Source organism: Psammomys obesus, unplaced genomic scaffold (genome assembly GCF_907164565.1).
Source record: "Psammomys obesus unplaced genomic scaffold, mPsaObe1.curated_primary_1811, whole genome shotgun sequence".
Classification (NCBI taxonomy): Eukaryota; Metazoa; Chordata; class Mammalia; order Rodentia; family Muridae; genus Psammomys; species Psammomys obesus.
The window spans coordinates 13,933,214-13,954,551 of NW_026596088.1; the positions used below are offsets into that span (position 1 = coordinate 13,933,214).

The following is a 21,338-nucleotide window of genomic DNA, read 5'->3' on the forward strand; positions in this document are numbered from 1 at the left end:
ATAGATAGATAGATAGATAGATAGATAGATAGATAGATAGATAGATAAATAAATAAGACCAGAAATCAGACAGAATCAAGTCAAAGTAGTCCCTTCTTTCACTAAATTTGGACACTAAAACCTCTCTCCTTTAGGTAGCCTGCAATGCTATCAAACCCAAGTGGCCATGAATAAGTCCGGTTAGCCACACAAGCATCTATCATGGAGAAATGCGACAGAGAGGAAGATGAGGCGGTGTAGGGAGGCATGGGCAGCGGCGAGCAAACGCACACAGCCTGCCCTGCACTCACTCTTTGCATCGATGAGTCGCTCCCGGGGCGCGGTGTCTGAGGAAGATAGCTGTTCCTTGACTTTGGCAATATCTTTAGGATGCAGGTAGTCAAACAAACTCTGGCCAATAAGGTCATTCTGTGGGGACGAAAGGCGAACGGGTAAGTCAGCACCAGTGAGACAGGAAGATGCAGTAACACCCACAGGCTGCGTAACCCAGGCTACATGCGGATTCCTTAAGCCTGGGCATCTCAGGCATTTGAAACCCTGCACACATGTCTAGCCCTCTGCCTGGGCAGACGCCAGGAAAAGATGCAGGTCCGACACCCAGGAATTCCCAGTAAACATTCAAAGAAAAACTACAGAGTGCGTTAGCTCCAGCTCCGACAGTAGGCCCCTCTGGTCAGTTTTGAGGGGTACTGTTTGTTTTGACATAGAATGTCCCTGTGTAACCCCACCTTGCCTGGGACTCTACTCAAATTCATGACCTTTTGATGTCAGCCGTCTGAGGAGTATTAGGGCAAGTGCCCAACTAGCCAAGCCACATCTTCGTGTGCCTTTGTCGCTCGTCTCTGTTCACAGAGTAACAGACTTCTCTTTATGAGTGCCCAGAGAAGAAAGACAAAAAAGCAAAACATCTTGGAAAAGCCGAATTTACATAAATTCTCATTTATAGAAATGCCATTTCGATTAAAATCTTCTGCCTACCAGGCTTCCGTGCAACTACCAAGATGTAAATGAGTAAATGAATTAACACATATTCTGAGGACATAACAGGTGAAATGACTATTCTAGAAACTTTCATGTGCTCCTCTTACTTAATCCTACGGGCAGTCCAAAAAAACTGCATATGATAGTTAAGGTTAATAGACTGTAAAATCCCCTGGGAGATGGGCATCCGGGCATCTGGGTGGGCTGGGGAGGGGTGAGGCCATCTTGACTGTTAACTGAGGGGAAAGACCCAGGCAAGGTTCTCCGACTGAGACCCTGGACTGCAGAAATAAAGGGCAGTGGGGCACTGTGGGGGAAGTGTCCAAGTTCTTATTCTTGGGTATTGAATTACCTGTCTACCTTTCTCTCCCTTTTCAGACAGCTTCACTCCCCACTCCTAGTCCACAGATGTGGGATCTTCATTTTGTAGCAAGAAGAAAACTTAAGCTGTTGGTTGGGTCAGAGTCAGACATTCCAGTTGGGGGAAATACAGGACACGTTAAAATTCTTCCTAAGTTTAAATTCGTTTCTCTGTTAAGAAGTTAAGAATTTTTGGAAGAAGGATTTCACATGTGACCCATATACTTTAATTCTTCTGAAAAACTGGGTGCTATTTCTAACTACCATGGGGCTGCCCACCACTAACAGAAGCACGACGTTACCTGGCTGTAATTGAGGATCTTGAAGACAGACTCGGAGACAAAGAGAATCTTCCCTCGGTCACATCCTACGACAAACAAAAATCCATCTGCTGCCTAATCAGGAGAAATGGATAATCAATTTATCACAGGTCAGGACACACGATCTTGAAAGTAAATCAAGGATTTGTTTTCTAAGTCTCCAATGCATAGGGTCACACGCAGACACGTTCACTGGTGGTGGAAGAAGAGGATGCTGAGGGCTAATACTGGGTGAGACCAGCAACGCTCCCCCACCCCGAACGTGGCCATGGATGCCATGCCATCTAGTGATCAGGGAGAAAAGGCCAATTAAGGAAGGTTCTGTTTCTGAACAAATTCAGCTTAAGCTTAATCTTCTGATTGTATGACAGGCCGGAAAAATTACGTTCCACTGCTCTAACTACAGTTCTTCCGTGTTGGTTAACTTCAGCTCTCAACTTGACGCAGCCTAGAACCACTCGGGAAGGAGGAGTCATCTATATCAGATTGGCCTGTGGGCATATCTGTGGTGGACTGTGTTGATTCTTAATTGATGCAGGAAGACTCAGTCCTTTGTGAGCAGCTGTGTTCCCCAGGTGGGGGTCCTCACCAGAATGAGAGAGGAGAAGACGAAAGGAAGCAGGCAGGCGGGAATTCACGTATTTACTGTCTTTGTTCCTGACTACAGCAAAGTGCTCTCCCACACAGAGCCAAACAGTGCTCTCCCACAGCTCTGGGCCACAGATGTGGCGCTTCTAGTGTCTGCCTAGACCTCCCTGTAACGATGAGTTGGAAGTGTGAGCCGACAAACCCTTTCTCATATATGTTGCTCTTTGCCAGGGTATTTTAACACAGCTATATCAAATAAGACCTGAACAACACCGGGGAGAACACAGAGCCTGGGACTGCAAGGGAGGACCATTTAGATCAAAATCCCATCTTCTATAGCTCAGGTGCCATTTGCCTTGAATTTAAACCCCCTCATTTATAGGGAGTGCTCTGTCAGACCTTCAACATCTAGAGTGGGGGTCATGTTGGCCTTTTAACTTCCTGCCCATGACCTGGCAGGAAGGTGGGTCACTTGTGTTCCTTTAAACAGCACCAGGCCCAACACACAAACTGCAAGTCTCCAGGGTTCAGGAAATACTGCCCTCAACCATTTACCTCTTTTTGCAAGCTGAGGTGTCTGTGTTGTGCGAGAAACAAAACAACAGTGGTGAGGAGGTCTCGACTGATGGGCATGAGGCCCTGGGTTCAAGCCCCACTACTTTGGAGGTCAGGGGGGGTGGCAGAGCTGGATGGGACTACCTCTGCATGCCTTTAATCACAGCACTCAGGAGGCAGAGGCAGGCCAGCCTGGTCTACAGAGAAAGTTCCAGGACAGCCACAGCTACACAAAGAAACCCTGTCTTGAAAACAAAACAAAACAAACAAACAAACAAAAAGCCTCATGAAATTCTTTCTGCCCTTTCTTCAGTTTAAGTGCAGGTTGAACTCTAACATGCCAAAAAAAGGCCTGGGCGGAAACAAGCCATCTGGTGGAGAGACTGGAGCAGACGGGTGTCCGTGACAGCAAAGGGCCCTGGCACTAGGCCGCGTGTGCCTGACTCCTACCCATGACTTTCTCTGATGACTAACTAGCCTGCCTCAGTCTTCCGGTTGTGTAGTGGGCTGTCCCCCACATGCCCGTGGGTCCCAAGAGATCCTGAAAGCCAGACACGGTGGCTCAGGCGTGGAATTCCAGCACCCAGGAAACTGAGCCTAAGAGAACTGCAAGAATATGAGGTCAGCCTGGGCAATAACGAGTTCTAGGCCAGCCTGGGCTAAAATAAGACCCTTAGTAAATGCACATAGGAAAGACAGCTTGCACTGGTCAGAAGAGGAGAATGAGGACCTGCTGCCAATTATGGTAACATCCATTGAGTCTTTGACAAAGTCTTTAAAAAAAAAAAAAAAAAGTCTGTTCTTTTCACAAAGAAGACCTTTTGGAATATAGTTTAATTCAAAGAACTAGGGCATGAATTCAAGGCCAGCGCAGGCAACTGTCCTAGGATATAAAAGGCCAACACAGGCAACTGTCCTAGGATGTAAAAGGTGAGAACAAGGAGGGCAGTATCATTCAATATGAGAACCTGTCAAGCCGCCAGCCATGGGAAGCTCAGGTCCCTCAGCTGGGCCAGGGTGAAGGATGACAGTGAGGGGGAAGTAACTTTCCTAGCACCATCTGCTGGAAACCTCATTATGTCAAAAAATGGATATTAATAACTTCCTCATTTGCCTTGCAGACAGTCATATCTCACAGGAGAAGTGTTTTCAGGGTTTTTGCTAAAGTGGAAATGCGGCAGGAAAGGTGCCTGGGAAGAAAATGACTGACAGCCTGGTGGGAATGCTGGCCAAAGTCAGGCCTGACCCTGAGACCTGAGCCGTATGTTTCTACAAAGGGCAAAAGGTGGCAGGAGCAGCATGGATGTGTCACTACTCCAGGCTCCAAATGGTGCTGTGTTCTATAAAGCAGACAGCCAGGCAGAGGAGCTGGGCCTGAGGGACAGCTGGAAGAAGAGCTTTTGTGAGAACACTGTCAGGAGGGCTGGCTCCTTCTTGGGGGAGATGGTTGTTAGTGAGCAAGTGATGGGGTGGAGTCAGTCTAGGGTTCAAAAAGCAGGGAAGTAAGGTATCTGGACTTTATAGGCTGGTCAGGTCTATTGACTCTCACACTTGGTTTATGAGAGATTTTGAAAGCCAGGCATGGTGACTCAGGTCTGGAATCCCAGCACCCAGGAGACTGAGGTCTAAGAGGACTGTAAGAATTTGAGGTCAGCCTTGGCTACATAGTGAGTTCTAGGCCATAGTGAGTTCAGCTTGGGCTAGAATAAGACCCTTAGTAAAGGCACATAGGAAAGACAGCTTGCACTGGTTAGGAGAGGGAGAAAGACCTGCCGCTAATTGCTACAGCAGCATCTGAGTCAGCCCAGATGTTCACTGAGAAATACATAGGATGGATAAAGGGGGAAGAGTGTGTGCGTGTGTGTGTGTGAACAGAATCTTTTACTCAGCTATAAAGAGAATAAAATTAAGTCATTAGTAGGGCCATAGGTAGGCTCAGAGGTCACATTAGGCCAGACTCAGAAAGACAAGTATCATGTTTTCTCTCATATGTGGAAATGCAGACATGTGTATATGTGTACATACGGCAGGAAAATAAGAGGAGGAGGAGGAATCTAGTGAGAACTGGGGGGATAACGATCGTAATAAAAGCTAAAATAACATAAATATCATGTGAGTGGAAGCTGCCTTCTGTTGATGCAAGTTCTTAGCAAGTAGACACCTGGAAATGGTAAGGGACTGGATAGCAGTTCACAGTCACCGGCATGCCTGGGAAGCAGGACAAGTTAACATGGAAATCTGCTGACTAATCAGACCTTGTACAGCCCCTGCTAGATGGACTAAATCAGCCAGTGTGTTCACTTAGGTAGCTGTGTGAGCAAAGAGAAAGAGCTTGGTTCCTGCAGACTTCCATAACCACCTCAGCAACCCCATGAGGCCACTCAGAACCAGTCACATGAGAAATGGAATCGCATCTACCCATCAGTTCTGTTCTCTGCAGTGGAAACCTTCCAGTTCGAAGCAGCTTGTCCTGAGCTGACAGGCCAGTACAACTGCCTGGACCAAGCTGGGCAGAAAAGAGGTGGGAGCCGTCCTGGGCTCTGCAAACTTGTGCTGAAAGGCACGGCTACAGTACTGCAGGCAGGCAAAGTCAGCCCTGGCCGTGAGGAATAAGGGTGGATATTCTACCTCTTAGCTCGCCTTACTCTGCCCAGCAGCATGCCTGGAGCTTGGAGCAGAACTCCTTTGTGGAAGCTATAAGTTTCTATGGTGCCAGCCTGGCTGTCTCTCTGTAGAGAGATACACAAGACAAGAGAATTCAAAGGCCAAGCAGGTGAAAGCACTCCCTCCTTCATGCTTCCTCTTTGGCAGTTTTGATGTCTGGATGGACATTCGTGTAAAGATTTAGATGGAGCTTTCGTGACAATGGTTAGGTTGGAAGAAAAGGTCTCACCATCGCCAGAATCAAACTCTTTCTAAATGCTCCATGAAGGAATCTTAACTCACCATCCCTCTTTTAAGATTTATTTGATATGTATGAGTGTTTTTGCCTGCACATATATAAGTGTACCATGTCTGGTGTCTGGGGCGGCCAGAAGAGGGCATCGGATTCCTCAGAGAGACAGATTGGTTAGGAACTGCCATGTGGGTCCTGGGAATCAAACCTGGGTCCTCTGCAGGAGCAACAAACGTTGTAAATCACTGAGCCAACTCTATCCCCTCAATCCCATTTTTAACAAAATCCTTTTCTAACTTACAATCACGCTACCACAGACTTTCCCTTCTTTGGCTAAGTAAGATGATATGAGAGGTAGGTGACTAGTTTCATGAAAGGAATGTGAAATGTATCAAAAAACCAAGATCAAATGGGAGGACCGAGAGAGGAAGCGGGCCCAGGAGAATGCAGTGTTGAGATGGCAGACTCCTTCAGGCTGTACTTACTAAGAAACCAGTGCTGTGTAAAGGGATCCCCGTAACTGCCACATACCCTGAGAATTAGGTGTTTCAGTTCATCATCGGAGAGAAATGTTGGCTTGTAGTTTGCTTCTGTGTATGGGTTGGTGGCACCTTAGGGAGAAAAAAAAAAAGTGGGTAGGGTTTTCTATTTGGACTGTGTCACATACTCCCCTGCCTGCAACCTGAGCGGAAACCACCCTAACAGTCAGTCTCTCTCTCCTTTTTCCCCCATCTCCCCCCAAAAAAACATGGTAGATCTAGCTTGAGACAGAATCCTACTGTGCCAAAGAAGAGTCTCATTGAAGAGAAAACACTGCTTCCCCCAAGAGACTCCGTTATCAGAAAACAGCCATGATGGCTCACACCTTCAACCCTAGCAATCAGGAGACAGAAGTAGGTAGATCTCCAAGATTGAGGTCAGCCTGGTCTACATAGTGAGTTTCAGGCTAGCCAGAGGTACATAGTGACACCCTGCCTCAAAAAAACAAAAACAAAAACAAAACACACACACACACACACACACACAACAGCTGTAGAGTCTCCTAAGCCAGTTCTGAGGTCCAGAATGAACAGGTTGTCTCTTCCCTGGGTAAGTTAATAAGCTTGGAACCCGAGGAGCATATCACTCTCAATCACACACTTCAACCCCAGGACTGAGCAGACCAGATTTTTTTTTTTAAGAGGCTTCTGATCTGAAATTCTCCAGAGCAATAGCTTAGCAAAGCCAAGTGGCAGCTGCAGATGACTGGACCATGCAGAGTGTCCCAGCAAAGGGCTCTGATGAAGCCCACCTATAACAAACTTGGGTACCCTGGTAAAGGATGCCCTTAACATCCACTAACAAGGCATGAGTGTTAATCCATATCCCTTGAAATCCTCCATACAGTTTTCTAACAATTAACTAATTATAACCCATCTCTTCTTCACTAAAGTCACATTGTTTTCAATGCTATTCCTCAAGTATGAGTTACTATATTTTTGAATAATGATCAAAAGTCAAAAAACAAAGCAACTTCTTATTTCTAGTGACCTTAGACAGAAACAAAGGTCTGCCCCGCTCACCATGTAGGTCACATGGGGCCCAAGCACCCTCCCCAGTTTTGTCCTGAAGCCCAAGACTAACTGGAAAATTCCAGGAACAACATTCACCAAAATGGGTGATGTATTTCAGATGCCTCCTGCAGTTTTGGTGGTTGCTTCCACTTTCCTGCCTCTGTTTTCTCACCCTCCCCACACTTAGCAAAGAAGGAAAATACTGCCTCCCTCACAAAGAGTCAATCTAGTTCGGGAAAATTCCAAGAAGATGAAAATATCATCAATGTTCATTTCTGATGATAAAAAAACTATCTACCTGTGACTCATTCATCAGAGGAACAAGGGTAAGTTTTTCTCTTAAAGCTGGAGGCTCTTTCCTGCCCAGCGGGGTACTCCTACATTTCTGGTTTTGATCTCTGTAAGGGGTGGGATCCAGGCACGGGCAAGAGGCGACTTGAGAGGTATCGTCCCGGGTGGGCAGGAAGCCAGGCTGCACATACACCGTACATACATGTGTATGTGAGCTCCATGTTTATGTGCTCTGGGGAGGTATTACTTCCTAATACCCACATACCAGTTCATATTAATCACATTAATTAACTAATCACATTAATCACTTCATTTGGCCCCTTATCCGATGCTGAGACATATAAGGCATATCACTTAGGGTTGCACATTGAAAGAAATCATCATCTGTGTCAGGAACTGTGCAGGCATTCACGGTCACAGTTGCTGGCAACAGCATAAAGGCAGTAAGCCCCAAGATCTCACCTCTCAGCGTTTTCATGTGCTGGACAGCCATCCTTAGCACGGTGAGCTTATCCAACTTCCTGGACATCGCATTGCATGTTGGTACCAAAGAAGCCAATTCATCAATGAAACTGTTCATTTTGTCCCGACGCCTCTTTTCAATCTGACTGTGGGCCTCCCTGAACACGGGAAGGAGAACAATTTCATCTGAGGTGTAAGCCAGCATTGAGGCAACACTGACAAAAATGAATGAGCTGTTACTGGTTCCAATATTCTCTGACATGGGGAACCCAGACTCTGCAGAATGTTTCAAATTAGACTTTTATATTAAAAATCACCCCAAATCATCTCATTGATAGCTCAGAGTCAGGTAGCTCATTTGTTTTTGATGCTTACCCCATCTTTTAAGAAAAAGAAATTATGACAATTGTCCTTTCACAACAAACTGAATTTTTTTTTTTTAATCTCATTTTTTTCTTCAAATTCTATACTGCCAGGTTTTGGGGAAGGGGACAGGAAGAGGAAGAAGGGGGTTAGAGGTTCTGTATAGCCAAGTACCCAAAACAGCCACAGAACACCCAGGTCCCACAGTGTGGCCTGCTGAGGCCATCACTTCTGGCCGGTGGATGTAACTAGTACTGACACTTTCTCAGCTCAACCAGGACTTGCCTGGATGTAACAGATTTTTGGTCTGTTCCTGGGCTTCCTGTGACAGATGTCATATCACACTCCACTCCTGATGGGCTACCTGTGTAGTAGGAGAACAATTCCCTCCATGACAGATGTGCACCAGATGTTTTTTTGACCATACTCCCATAGGGGAGCATCACCAATGGAGAGTTAGGTATAGAACCACAGCACCACCTGCATAGTCTGGTCTACAAGGGAGAAGCTAGAAGTCTCAGATCAGCCAGTGTTTGCAGCTTGTTGGTTCTGTGTGTCATAATACAACCTCAACTAACCCTAGTAGTGATGGCAGGAAGGCATGAAGACCCAACAGAAAGGTATCAGCAAGTGTGACTGAGATAAAAAGGACCAAGTTAGGAGATCTCTAAGGAGCAGGTGTGCCAAAGATCTGGCCTTCAGTTGCCACTTCAGATGCCATTTGTAGCACAATAAAGGCCTCTGTCAGAGGTAAGGCCTCTGCCCAAGAATGGCATCTCAACCACATATCTGGAGGACCAAAGAGTAAGGAAGAGGCCTTCTGTGAAGCCTGGAGAGAATTTCAGCCTGGAATGACTTTCTGCTACCTCCAAAGTTTCCTCCAGGTTAAATGTGCATAGACTACAACAAGTGAAGGCCAGCTCAACACAGGAGGCGCAAAGAGCAGAAACTTAAACAAGCTGGAACCTGCTGCCACCTCCTTATTTCCTGAGGTGCCACAGACACAAAACAAGCCATGGAGCCTCCTCGGCTGCTCTTCAAGCAACTCAAAGTAGATGTTTTGCAGACAAAGTGAGAGGCTGAACTTACCTTGCATTCTTGATCCTTCCTTGGTGTTCTGCATATTCTAACCTGGAGGAGAGGGCAAAAGAGACAATTCAGTCTCCTGTATATGACTGGCAGAGTTACCATTTCTGTTTCCTCCCCGCCTCACCCCTGATGCCTCGCCACAGACACACCAGGGTTCTTGGTTATTAGCCATGCTAGAGACTGGGAGTGGAGGGACAGTCTTGAGCCTGCATTCATTGTGCAAAGAGAATGCCCACAAGATAACTGAAATCAAATTACTAGGGTGTGGTACCTTCCATGAGGATCGTCTTTGTCTGTGTCCATACTTTCTCTGCAAAAACAAGAGATGATCACATGTTACTACAGATGTGCGGCATAACTTCCTACCATATAGAAGGCCATTTATCCAGAAAGCTCACATAAGCATGAGATAGAAATGAATGTGTAATACTAACACAAGCAAGCACAATCAAGTGGACCTTACTATAAAGCCTAGACTGGCATTCTGCATCACCAAACAAAAGTTATTAACAGTCTCCATAGGGTGTGTATGTTAAACCAGTTCATATCATGATTGTTTGAGAACTGGGACTCTATACTGTTTATGGAGACTCAGTTAACCAGAGCAGCCAGGCATCTGGGCCACCTCACTCCTTGGCTGTTCTCATTCCATTTCAAAACATACTAAACACCAAAGATACCAGTGCATGTGTCTATTTGTTGGTGCTGGGGGGGGGGGGGGAAAGTGAGGAGGGGCTAATGAAAGCACCGACACAAAGAAAAACAGAGCAGGGCCCCAGGGAGCGTCTCAAAGGCGGTGCCACTGCAGGCTGCTCCTAAGCCAAGTGGGCAGGCTGCTTTTAAGCCAACTGGGCAGCCCCAGGCCCAAGAAATGGAGATGAAGAGGAGGGTACTGAGGACTACAAATGGTGCTGGGGTTACAGTAGAGTCTGCCTCTCCTTCACAGACCCCAGAAAACCCATGTTTCATAGCATTTAGTGGTTCAGTAAACAGACTGAAATCCCCAAAGGAAAGAGTTTCAGTGTCTCCTCAGGGTCAGCTCACTCCCTTGACCAATTCAAACGTTCATCAGGAAGAGGCTGACTCCTGGACGTCTCTCCTGCATCCCATGTCTCCTAAGGGAAGGACTGTGGTTCTTCAAACAATATAAACTGTTTTTGGGACTGCTGGATAACATTAAAAGCATTCTAGAACAGTGGCTCCAACTCTGTGCCCTGGGCATCTTCATAGACAGTTTCTCTAGCTAGTCCTGGGGCTCAGGGGGAGTCATGCACGTTACAAGGCAAATGTCCCCCCTTGCACCGGAAATTGTGTCTACTGTGGTCAAGCTCATCCCCAGGTGAGGGGAAGCTGATGACCTTAACATAGGAAAATCACAGGGGACAGAACTATGAATTCTCAAAGCTGGGGTGCACAAGGGAAGCTTGACAGTTCCTGGGCTATGAAGAGGCTGAAAACTGCAGGACGAATAGAAATCACAGAAGGTGTTAGTGGCTCTGGGGGCAGCTGCCCAAGACAAAGCATTACAAAAATGCCCTGGTCTGTGTTGGGAAGTTAGGGCTGTGGCAAAAGCCCCAGACCCTCACACCCACTCTCCAAGCCCTGGAAGTGGCTCTCTCCATGATCCGGGATGACTCACACATCACTCATGGGATCTCCTAGGGGCACCTGAGCCCCTGCCTCCATGCTCCCCAAATCCAACCTGTAGACTTCAGCAGAAAAGACACCTGCTTGGAGGAGGGGGGGTTGGAGGTTACCTCCCTGGAGAGTTTTCACTCAATTCAACAAAAGAAAAGTTCTTCAACGGGCTAGACATAGCTGGCCTCACTGAAACAAAATCTGCTTCTGCGCCATCTACCCTGCCTCCCTCTCTAGCATTCTACGGGGCAGGAGAGCAGGTGGTGCGCAGGAAAATGTACTCAATCAAAAGGAAAGCCATCAAGTCTAAGGAGAAACAGAAGTCCTACTCAACAACACAGGTAATTTAAATATCCTCCATGCCCCTAGGCTGACATGCTGACTTCTACGCCTCCATACTCTGCCTTCCTCACAGCGGCTGGATGCGAGCTCTCCCTGACATCACTTTCCCAGATTGAGTTTTCCTACTCAAAGGAGCAAAAGGCAAGGCAGGAGTTATACATATATATATGTGTGTGTGTGTGTGTGTATATATATATATATATATACACATACATACGTATATATATGTGTGTGTGTGTGCATATATATATATGGCTGTTCTTTCCCCCATGACATGGACAAATCTGCGGCAGTGGGTGACGTAAACACCCAGCGGTGCTGCTGGCCTCATCATTAGGACAGAGGAAGCCAAATCAAATGCGCAGCGCTGGCAGAGACCTTGGCTTCCCACCCCTTCCTCTGGGAACAAATGGCAGCTGTGGCAGGTGCTCCATTCCCAGGCCCTGACATGTGCTGACTGTCCCAATGGCCTTACTGGTAGTCGGTGGCACTGCCTTTCCTCTTGCGGTTGCAGTCCACACCACTGGTGCCCAGGGAGCTGGAGAGCAGATCGGTGGGACCCGGAGACATGAAGTCACTGATTGTTGAGGAAATGTCCATCCTCTGGTCCGCCATTGGAAGGAAGGTGCTAAAAAGATTACAGAACAGTTTTCTTTTCCAACACTAAAGTGTTTTTAAAAGATTTCAATTATGTGTACATGTATGGGTACTCAAACATGAACGTGGTGCCTGTGGAAGCATGAGGCATCCGGTCTCATATAGCTGGAGTTACAAGCAGTTGCCAGCTGCCCCATGTGGGTGCTAGGAACTGAACTTGCCCTCTAGGAGGGCAGCACGAGCCATTGCATGAGCCCTGGGAAAGTTATTTCAATACAGTCTTCTGGGTGTGCAGGACCTGCGTGGCAGTGAGGACACGGGTCTGGGTCACTGCAACACGACCCCTCGGCCGGCAGCCCAGAGGAGACGGACAGGGCAGGGGGAAGCACTTTAATTTGTGATCTGTGATGACACTGCATCTTTGTGTCAGTGTCTCTGTGCCCAGAGAGTTTGGTGGCTTCTTCTTGGACCTACACTGAGACTCAGGGAGGTGACCCAGTGTACACGGACTCAGACACAGGCAATTTCACCTCCTGATTAATAAATATATAATCAACGAAAGAAACATGATCACAAGGATGTGTGTGCACACATTTGTTATGATTTTTGTTTACAAAACTGTGGAAAAGTACAAAATATAAGAGGTATATAAATAGCTGGGCATGGTGGAACACACATAGTTCTTGGGAGATGGAAGCAGGAGGATCAAGACTATCCTGGGCTACATTAGTAAGGCACAGCCTCAACTTCCATTCCTCCCCAAAAGAAAAGTCCTAGTGCAGAGTTAAGATAATATGGTTCCTCTCTCTCCCTCATCAATAAGGTCTGCCCGGTCTTCTGTACCCTGCCCTGGCCCTGCCCCACCCTGCTCACCCGTTTCATCCCAGCATCTGCTTGTAGAATTAAATGATGACCTTGTGAATGAAAGTACAAGCCATTTTTAAAGTTCATATTTTACAAGCACAGTATAAGCTGGATCAAAAAAAATGAAAAAGTCATAAGTACCTTGCAAGGGATTCTAACTCCAAACCCTGGTGAAGAGGGGTTGCCCAGTGGGCCGCCAAGGGCTCAAAGGTCCACAGGATTTGACAGGGGCTGTCACTCCCACCCTCTGGGCCCAAGTTCCCACATCTGCAAAACAAGAGGGCGGGGGTGAACACTGCTTCCCCAAATCACAATTCTGCCCTCAGGCAGCACCCCCCACCCCAGCAGGCCAGTGCCAACTGTTACACACACACACTTCCGGAATCCACATCATTAAGCATGTGTCTCCATTTGTTACCTCTTAGGATTACTTTCTAGAAGCAGGAGAGCTAATGGGCAGCTTTGGTAATTTCTGTCCTCCAAAGAGCCCGTGCCCGTCTCAAAGGGAGCCCTCACTGTTCTGCACTGCTTTCCTTTGCCTATTAGTGATGCCTGCCTCACCCTCTGCAGGCATTTGTCTCCCCTGGTGTCTGCACTATACCACATGCCTTGCGCCCGGTGTTCACCTGTGAGCTGAGAAAAAGTGTACTTCCGAGGCTTGCAGGGCTGGCAGCCTTCCTTCACATCCCTGGCCAGCGGTGTCCCTTCTGCTCTTGGGGACTTCCTGCTGTCTCTCCTGTCCAACTTCCAACATCCCCCTCGTTCTCACTTTAGGTGATAATTTTTCTCCTTTTTCTCTCTCTCCTTCCCACACCGCCCTCACCCCAGTACTGGAGTCTGAAGCCAAAGCCTCAAGCATGCTTCCAAATGCCCTACCACTGAGCCACACCCCCAGCCCTGCTAGCTTGGCTTCTGTAAGTCAAATGGCGGCCAACAAACGCATCTATCAGCCCACGAGGGTGCTGCTGCTGAGGATCCCCACACCCTGAAGCCTGTCTGAACTCTATTGCTCAAGACTATCACATCTCACTCCAGGACCCCTCCCCTGCCCAATTCTACATCATCCATGCTCCCCACACAACTGGATCAAACTACATCTTAGAGGAAAAACCCCAACACATTATTTTATTTTATTTTCCCCATCACACAAGGTATCCACCCCAGACTCTCAACCAAGAAGCCACCTGGCCCCTCCGTTTACCTTCTTCTTGGCACAGAATTAAAAATACAGAACAGGGCACTGTTAAGTGTCACTTCTTTGGTGACACTTTTTTGAAGGACCATAACTCCTATTCAATGCCCCTGTTTAGTATTTTCTAGTGCACCTTTCCCCTGTAACATTTTTTGAGACAGGATCTTGATGTGTAGCCCATGCTGACCTGGAACTCGTTATGTAGCCTAGGCTGGCCTCAAACAGTAATCCACCTACTTGAACTTCCCAATGGTAGGATTAGAAGCATAAGCTACCATGCTGGCTTATACTTTAATGTTACTCTTGTGTGTGTACATGTTCATGTGTGCACCTGTGTAGCCTCGTGCACGCAGCCGTGTAAAGCTGGGGTTGACATTGCGTGCCTTCTTCAGTCATGCTCCTCATTTCTTGAGACAGGGTCTCTTAATGAACTCAGAGCTCACAGACTGGGTAGACTGGCTGCTGGCAAGCTCCAGGAATCTACTAATGCCCACATGCCCAGCACTGGACTGTAAGTGCACGCCTCTATACCTAGCTTTAAATTTTGTATTTTCTTAAGATTTTTTTTTATGTGTCTGGATGCTTTTGCCTGTATATATATATGTGTGTGTGTGTGTGTGTGTGTGTGTGTGTATGTGTGTGTGTGTGTGTGTGTGTGTGTATGTATGTATGTATGTATGTATGTATGTATGTATGTATACATACTGTGAGTGGCTGGTACCCTTGGAGGTCAGAAGAGGGTACTGGGTCCCCTGGAACTAGAGTTACAGAATGTTGTGAACTGCCATGTGGGTGGTAGAAACCGAACCCAGGTCCTCTAGAAGAGCAGCCAGTGTCCTTAGCCACTGAATCTTGCTGCATACCCCTTTAAAAGTTTTTGTTGTTTTTCATGACAAGGTTTCTCTGTGTAGCTTTGGCTATCCTGGATTCACTTTGTAGACCAGGCTGGCCTCAGAGAGAGCTGCCTGCCTCTATCTCCCAGAGTGCTGGGATCATAGGTGTCTGTCACCAGGCCCAACTCCCTTTTGAACATTTTTAATTATATGTATTTGTGTGTGTGTGTACATGAGTGCAGGTGCCCACAAAGGCCAGAAGCACCAAATCCCGTGAAGCTAGAGTCAGAGGTGGTTATGAGTCACCCAATATGGGTTCTGGGAATCAAACTCAGGTCTCATACAAGAGTATTATGTGCTTTTAATTGCTGAGTCATTTCTCCAGCCTCTATACTCAGTTCTTTACATGGGTTCTGGGATCAAACACAGGCCCTCATGCTTGCCTGGCAAACACATTGCCAACTGAGCCTTCTCTCTAGCCTCTAATTTTTTTTTTTTACTTACAAATCGAATCCTTCTAGAAATTGTTCTGACATACCATTTAAGGTCAGACACTTCCAACTTCCCTGGAGTGGGTGCACTACATCTCAGATCTACTTCTTAGGCCTGTTACCAAACACCTAATATGGCTCCTCTCCTGACTTTCTATGTCCGCTCTCCCCACTCCATTCCCCTAATCCAGTTCTTTTAATTCTACTCCCACACTATGATGAGGGTGGCTTCGGCATACATCTTAATATACAGCAGAACAAATTATTTCCCCTTTATTACTCTTAACTTTGAGAACTGTCTTGGCTATTCTGACCCATTCTTTGGGGAACAACTTAAAAAAAGTCATGGTGGGCAGCCACTGCTGACGCTCACACCAACCTTCAGAGAGGCTGGGAAGGGTTTAATACACACCCCTGTCCTCCAGGTCTTGGTGGTTTATAGAGCTTTGGCTCCTTGCACATGTCACAGCTGGAGCGCCACCAGTGTCTGCCGCTCCTTTTCCTTTTTTTAACAGCCCAGCAACTGAAGGCTACCACCAACTGTCAGCGGCCAGGGGCATGAGTGAGGGACTTGTTTGTTACCTGAAGTTACAGTTCTCAAGCTTTGAGCCAGCGTGGGACGGGTACCAGGGACTGCTGTACTTGCTGGTCACCTCAAAGTGACTTTCATGTTTTGTAACTTTCTTCCAGGCAGTCAACTTCTTCCAAAATCCTACGGTAGGGACCCAAGAAAAGAAATGCCAAGGGTCACACAGGGATAAACAAATCTGGGTGGTGAGAGAGCTAGCTCCTGACTCACGCAGGACAGGCTCCCAGCCCCATCTATCTCCACATCCCGGCCACACGCCCTGGGCCAGCACTGGCCATCTTTTATATCCCTGTGATACCTAAGCTGCAAATGCACAAAGGAATCCAGCAGATGCTTCCTGTGAGAACCCTGTCTTCTAAGTATGGGTTCTTGGACACATCCTTAGGAAAGCTAGGCATGCTTTATTACTTCCTTTACTGTGTTACACAACTGTGAATGTCCTGGTGTTATTTTACATTAGACACTTACTGACGTACATGGGTTAACTTATACAGACTTGACCATCACTCAAGGAGACAGATACTACTGCCATATGCATTTTATAAAGCAAAGATCCAAGTACCTTAAGGAGGTAAATAGACTAGTCAAAGTCACACTGAGAGCATTGGGCCACCATAAGCAACTGTCAATATTGTTCGGTTCTAAGCTGGGACTGGTAGTTCATGGCTGTAATCTCAGCAATTAGGAGACAGAGGCAGAAGGATCACAAGGATCACAAGTTCAAGGTCGTGCTCAGTTACACAGGAAGTTCAAAGACAGAATGGGTTACAGAGAGACCCTGTCTTAAAACAACAGTGCTGGGACTGGAGAGATGGCTCAGAGGTTAAGAGCACTGGCTGCTCTTCCAGAAGTCCTGAGTTCAATTCCTAGCAACCACATGGTGGCTCCCAACCATGTGTAATGAGAGCTGGTGCCCTCTTCTGGCCTGCTGGCGTATATGCAGGCAGAACGTGGTATATATAATAAATAAACAATAACAACAACAGTGCTAGACATACAGCCCAGCAGTTGAGAGAGCTTGCTGCTCTTCCAGAGGACTTGAGCTCAGTTATCAGCACTCCTATTCAGTTGCTCACAATATCCTGTAACTCCAACTTCAAGGAATCCAACACCCTCTTTTGGCCTCTATGGGCATTACACTCATGAACACATGCCCACATACACACAACTTTAAAAAAAATTATTTTTAAAAAATTGCTCAATCTCAATGCAAATGAAAGCAGTCACCTGAGCCCAGAGGACCAGAGCAACAGAAAAGAGGCCATTTAGCATAACCAGGTCAGGTGTTTTAAGAAAACCCCTATGAACACCAAGATGTGTGGACACACCCAAAACTAAGAGGGGCACAATGTCTGCAAGGGGCTCATGTCAGTCAAATGGAATGGCAATAATGCCACCTCCTTCTGCCAAGACACAGGTCCTGCACACTGTCCTGATCTCCACGGCAGCTTCCTGTATGAGGGACTGCAACGAAGCATGTTCTCTGATCTTCTGAAGCAAAAGGCCTGGGGCTGCACTGGATGACCTTGCAGTCTTCAGAAAACACTGTCTGCCTTGATGGTCCTAAGATCTTGGAATGACTATCCATGTCTGGAGCCCCTCTCCACTGACCCCCTCTATACAGCCTGGCTCAGAATCCTTCACAGTCCAGGCACATGCAAAGATTATATCTGGAAATCTGACTCTTCTAGCCCCTAAACCATAGCTGGTAAAGAAACAGCAAGTGGTTACACAGTCTCCAGGCTTAACACATGTAACTCCGTCTCCATCTAATTCCCTGTACAGCTGACACACTGTCTTCTCAACTCCCAAATCAGCTAGGCCTACTCCACTCTGGGCCTATTCCCCCTTCCCCCCCCCGCCTCTGTCTCTGTCTGTCTGTCTCTCTGTCCTTGTCTGTCTCTGTCTCTCTCTCTACACACACACACACACACACACACACACACACACACACACACACCCCAGAGCTCCTCTGAGGGCTGGATCTAGCTACTTCCCTGCATCCCCTGCCAATGATCTGTCAGATGTAATCCTCTCCAGATCTGCCCCTTCCAGTCATGGCCATCGAGAGAACACCCTCCACACCCTCCTCTCTTAGGGCACTCATTTTTCCTTAAGCTAGAGAAATTCCAACCCCCCTAGCCGGGCATGCTGGGCCTCATTCAGTGCCAGCCCACCCTCTCCACACCCAGCCCAGGGGCGCAGGCCAAGTGTTTCCTCAGGAAACACTGAGGAAGCCAGGAGCTGAGTGGTGAGAGGGCTCCCTTGCTGTGGGAACCACTCTGTTTCCTTCCTTTATGCCATTGCAGCTGCCCGTCTTCCCTGCTCAACCAGAACCCTGAAATCAGGGCTTCAATTACGAGCAGCTGTAATTGTCCCGTGCTTCACTGCAAGGGGCCCAGGGCCAGACAAGCCCAACTCCTTTCTCACTTCTGTCCCAGATCAACAAGGTTTTGTTAGATTTACAGTTCCTTGCTCTACATGAAATGCCTCACTTTTCTCAACTTTTGTAATATTTAATTCTACTTTACAGACATTGTAAATAATAGCTGCTATCTTAGATGTTGCCGTCATCGATAAAGAACAAAACCGTGAAGCTGCTTCTTTCACGTTAGGCAAGGTGAGGAGGGTGATATTACACTTGACATTATTTTGGGAAAATTTTTCTTTCCAAGAAGGTGTTCTTAGATAGAAGAACAACAACTGAATGGGGTGGATTAAAAAAAAAAAAAAAAAAAAACACAAGCAAAACAAACAAAGACAAAAGCCCAAGCTTTCTGTGCTACTTACTTCTGAAAGGGGCTCGAGGCAAGGCAGGGAGGGAGCGCCAGGAAACCTTAGGTGCCTATGAAAGGGACCTCTGCTGGCAGAGGGCTCAAAGGGACTGCCCATGGCACAAGCATGCAAATGGCACATGAAGACCACCCTTGGAGCCTGACCTGTGCCCGCAGCCCAGTTCTGAGCTAGAGAGTCCTAAGGATAGAGGGAGGGTCTCACTGAAGAGCCAGGGAAAGCAGGTGTGGAAAAACGTGGGCAGTGTTCCCCGAAAGAACACCAGGCACTGTTTCTCCCGCTCCTGCCCTCAGAGCACAGGGACCCCTGAGCTCCATCCAAAAAAGCAGAAGGTGGAAGGAATCGTCACAGCCCAGGCTGCCCTTGCGGAGTGGTTGTAGCAACTGAGAAAGGCCAGGCCAAAGTGTTAGTCACTAGTAGGCATCCAAAGGAAACAGTGTTTCTCTGGGCAGGGCAAGACATTGCTAAAGTCCAACCCTTAAGAAGCCCATCCTGCCAGGCAGTGATGGTGCACACCTTTAATCCCAGCACTAAGGAGGCAGAGGCAGGTGGATCTCTCTGAGTTCGAGCCTGGTCTACAGAGCGAGCCCAGGATAGCCAGAGCTATACAGAGAAACCCTGTCTCAAAACCCACCTCCACTCTCTCTTCCCCCTACCCCCAAAAAAGAAGAAAAAGAAGCAGCCCTTCCTACCATCTGCAGGACAGTCACATTCAAGCTCTCAATCTAGACCACGTGTCCATGTTCCTTTTCTCTCTTCTTTGCCCCAGGGCCCCAGAAGGCTACCTGCAGATTGCATTAGCTGCCTCATGCTAGTGAGACAGATGAAGATGTCTTCCCTCTTCCGGATCAAATCACTTTTAAAATCACGATTAGTAGAGACAGCTCAGTAGAGCGGCACTTGCCTCACAGGCATGAGACCCCAGCACTGGGCGGTGGGGTGGGGCAGTAGGTACTAGTAGTGACAAGTTCTTACTGTCAGCGCTCCTGGGGTTCATTTTCCTGTAAATAAGCAAAGAATCTGGGGTATTGGGCAAAGCTCCCTAACTGTTTTTAGATGTTCTCATGTTGCCCTGGCTACCTTGAGCAAATGGACAGCAAATAATAGTCAAACAGCAAGCTGGCCAGCCCAAGCACTTTGGAACACTCCCTGGATGAGGAAACTTGCCTGATGGTTTCATTTAATTGCTCTGGATTCTGAAGGCAGAGCCCCAGCCAGAACAGTTTCAAATAGTTGGTAGCAGAGTTTTCACTACTACGGTCCTTGGCGAACTCTGGGTGAACCTACAACCATTTCCACCTAAGCCCAGGAAGAACTTCCATGATGGCCAAGCAGAGGTACAGCAATGTGACTGATGCAATCACGAACTTTCTCTTGAGTGTGGAGTTTGCTGTGGTTGGTGTAAATGCCCTTCTCCAGCCACGTAAGTCTGACTTTCTTGTGAGCTAGCTGGGAGTCACACCACAGCCCCACTCAGCCTCTTGCTCTCCTCTCTCTCTGTCTCTCTGTCTCTCTGTCTCTCTGTCTCTCTGTCTCTCTGTCTCTCTCTCTCTCAGTGTTACAACATTAGGTCTAATAAAAAGCTTCTGTTCAGTGGTCTTTTCCAACTACTTCTAGTAGAGTGACTGACTGGTACCATGAGCAGCAGCAATGACAGTGGAGTGGCAGCAACAGCAAAGGCAGCAGAATGGAAATGACAGACGAGTAGGAGCCAGCACACCAAACTAAAGAGCAGTGGAGTGGCCGCCTCTAGGTGAGTAAGAGTCGTAGAGCCGAGTAGTCAGCACGCCAAGCTGCAAAAGCAGAACCGCAGCTGGCCGTACTCACAGCTGCAAGCAAGGCAGGGCCTCTATCTCAGCAGTCAACAGCAGCAGAAGCAGCGGCAAGGGTGCTGCAAAGCTGCCACCTGCCAGGACACCGGCCATAGCAACAGGGGCCAGTATGGAACTGGAGGGACAGTAAAAGGAGAGAGAAGATGGAGAGCTAAGACTGAAGAAAGACAGAAAGCAGGTAAGGCTGGAGAAGAGAAATCGCAGGCCCCGGGAGCTTTAACACTGGCCAGCAGCCAGGGACGAGGAATGCTAGCTAACACCTAACATGTCTGGAAGCTGCATCGCTAGCTGCTACCAAGGGCGGGGACCCTGACTTCCAGGGACACAGTACAATGCACATGTAGCTTAGGGTCCCGTAACTTTAGGCCTGCAGGAGCCTACCTGCCGCTTGCCACCACAACTGTTCACTACTGTCAAGGGCTGAGAGAGGCCAAAGGCTAGCATGAAGAGCTTCACCTTGCCTAGGCACAGTTTCTACCCAGGCAGAACAAAAGGACCCCAGCCAGCTGACAGGTTAACACCAGGAAGAAGCTACACCATGCCCTGGTGTCAGGCTTGACTATGGGACTTTCCTGTCCCCCTGAAAAATATGAGTAAAGGCATCAGCCAGAAACTTTATGCAATAGACTGGGTAGCAGGACCTTCTTATAGTCAAGGTCCTGGATGGATAGCATTATAAGCAAAAATAAAAAAAAATACAAAAAAACCT

The 21,338-nt window shown here is 47.6% G+C and overlaps 1 protein-coding gene across 4 annotated transcripts in view; it reads right to left on the minus strand.

Moving 5' to 3' along the window:
- Bmal1 (basic helix-loop-helix ARNT like 1) overlaps window positions 1–21,338 on the minus strand; it is a 94,666-nt gene that overhangs the window by 18,041 nt on the left and 55,287 nt on the right. For 3 of the 4 annotated variants that reach the window (XM_055627468.1, XM_055627464.1, XM_055627466.1), the window contains 9 exons: window positions 15,998–16,127; window positions 13,041–13,166; window positions 11,914–12,066; window positions 9,730–9,768; window positions 9,459–9,500; window positions 8,007–8,164; window positions 6,232–6,311; window positions 1,644–1,736; window positions 291–408 (listed from right to left, as the gene is read on the minus strand). In XM_055627468.1, coding sequence (XP_055483443.1) covers window positions 291–408; window positions 1,644–1,736; window positions 6,232–6,311; window positions 8,007–8,164; window positions 9,459–9,500; window positions 9,730–9,768; window positions 11,914–12,053 — 670 coding nt within the window. In that variant the 5' untranslated portion in view covers window positions 12,054–12,066; window positions 13,041–13,166; window positions 15,998–16,127. The remainder of the gene's footprint in view (window positions 1–290; window positions 409–1,643; window positions 1,737–6,231; window positions 6,312–8,006; window positions 8,165–9,458; window positions 9,501–9,729; window positions 9,769–11,913; window positions 12,067–13,040; window positions 13,167–15,997; window positions 16,128–21,338) is intronic. The other variant, XM_055627467.1, reaches the window with a different exon arrangement.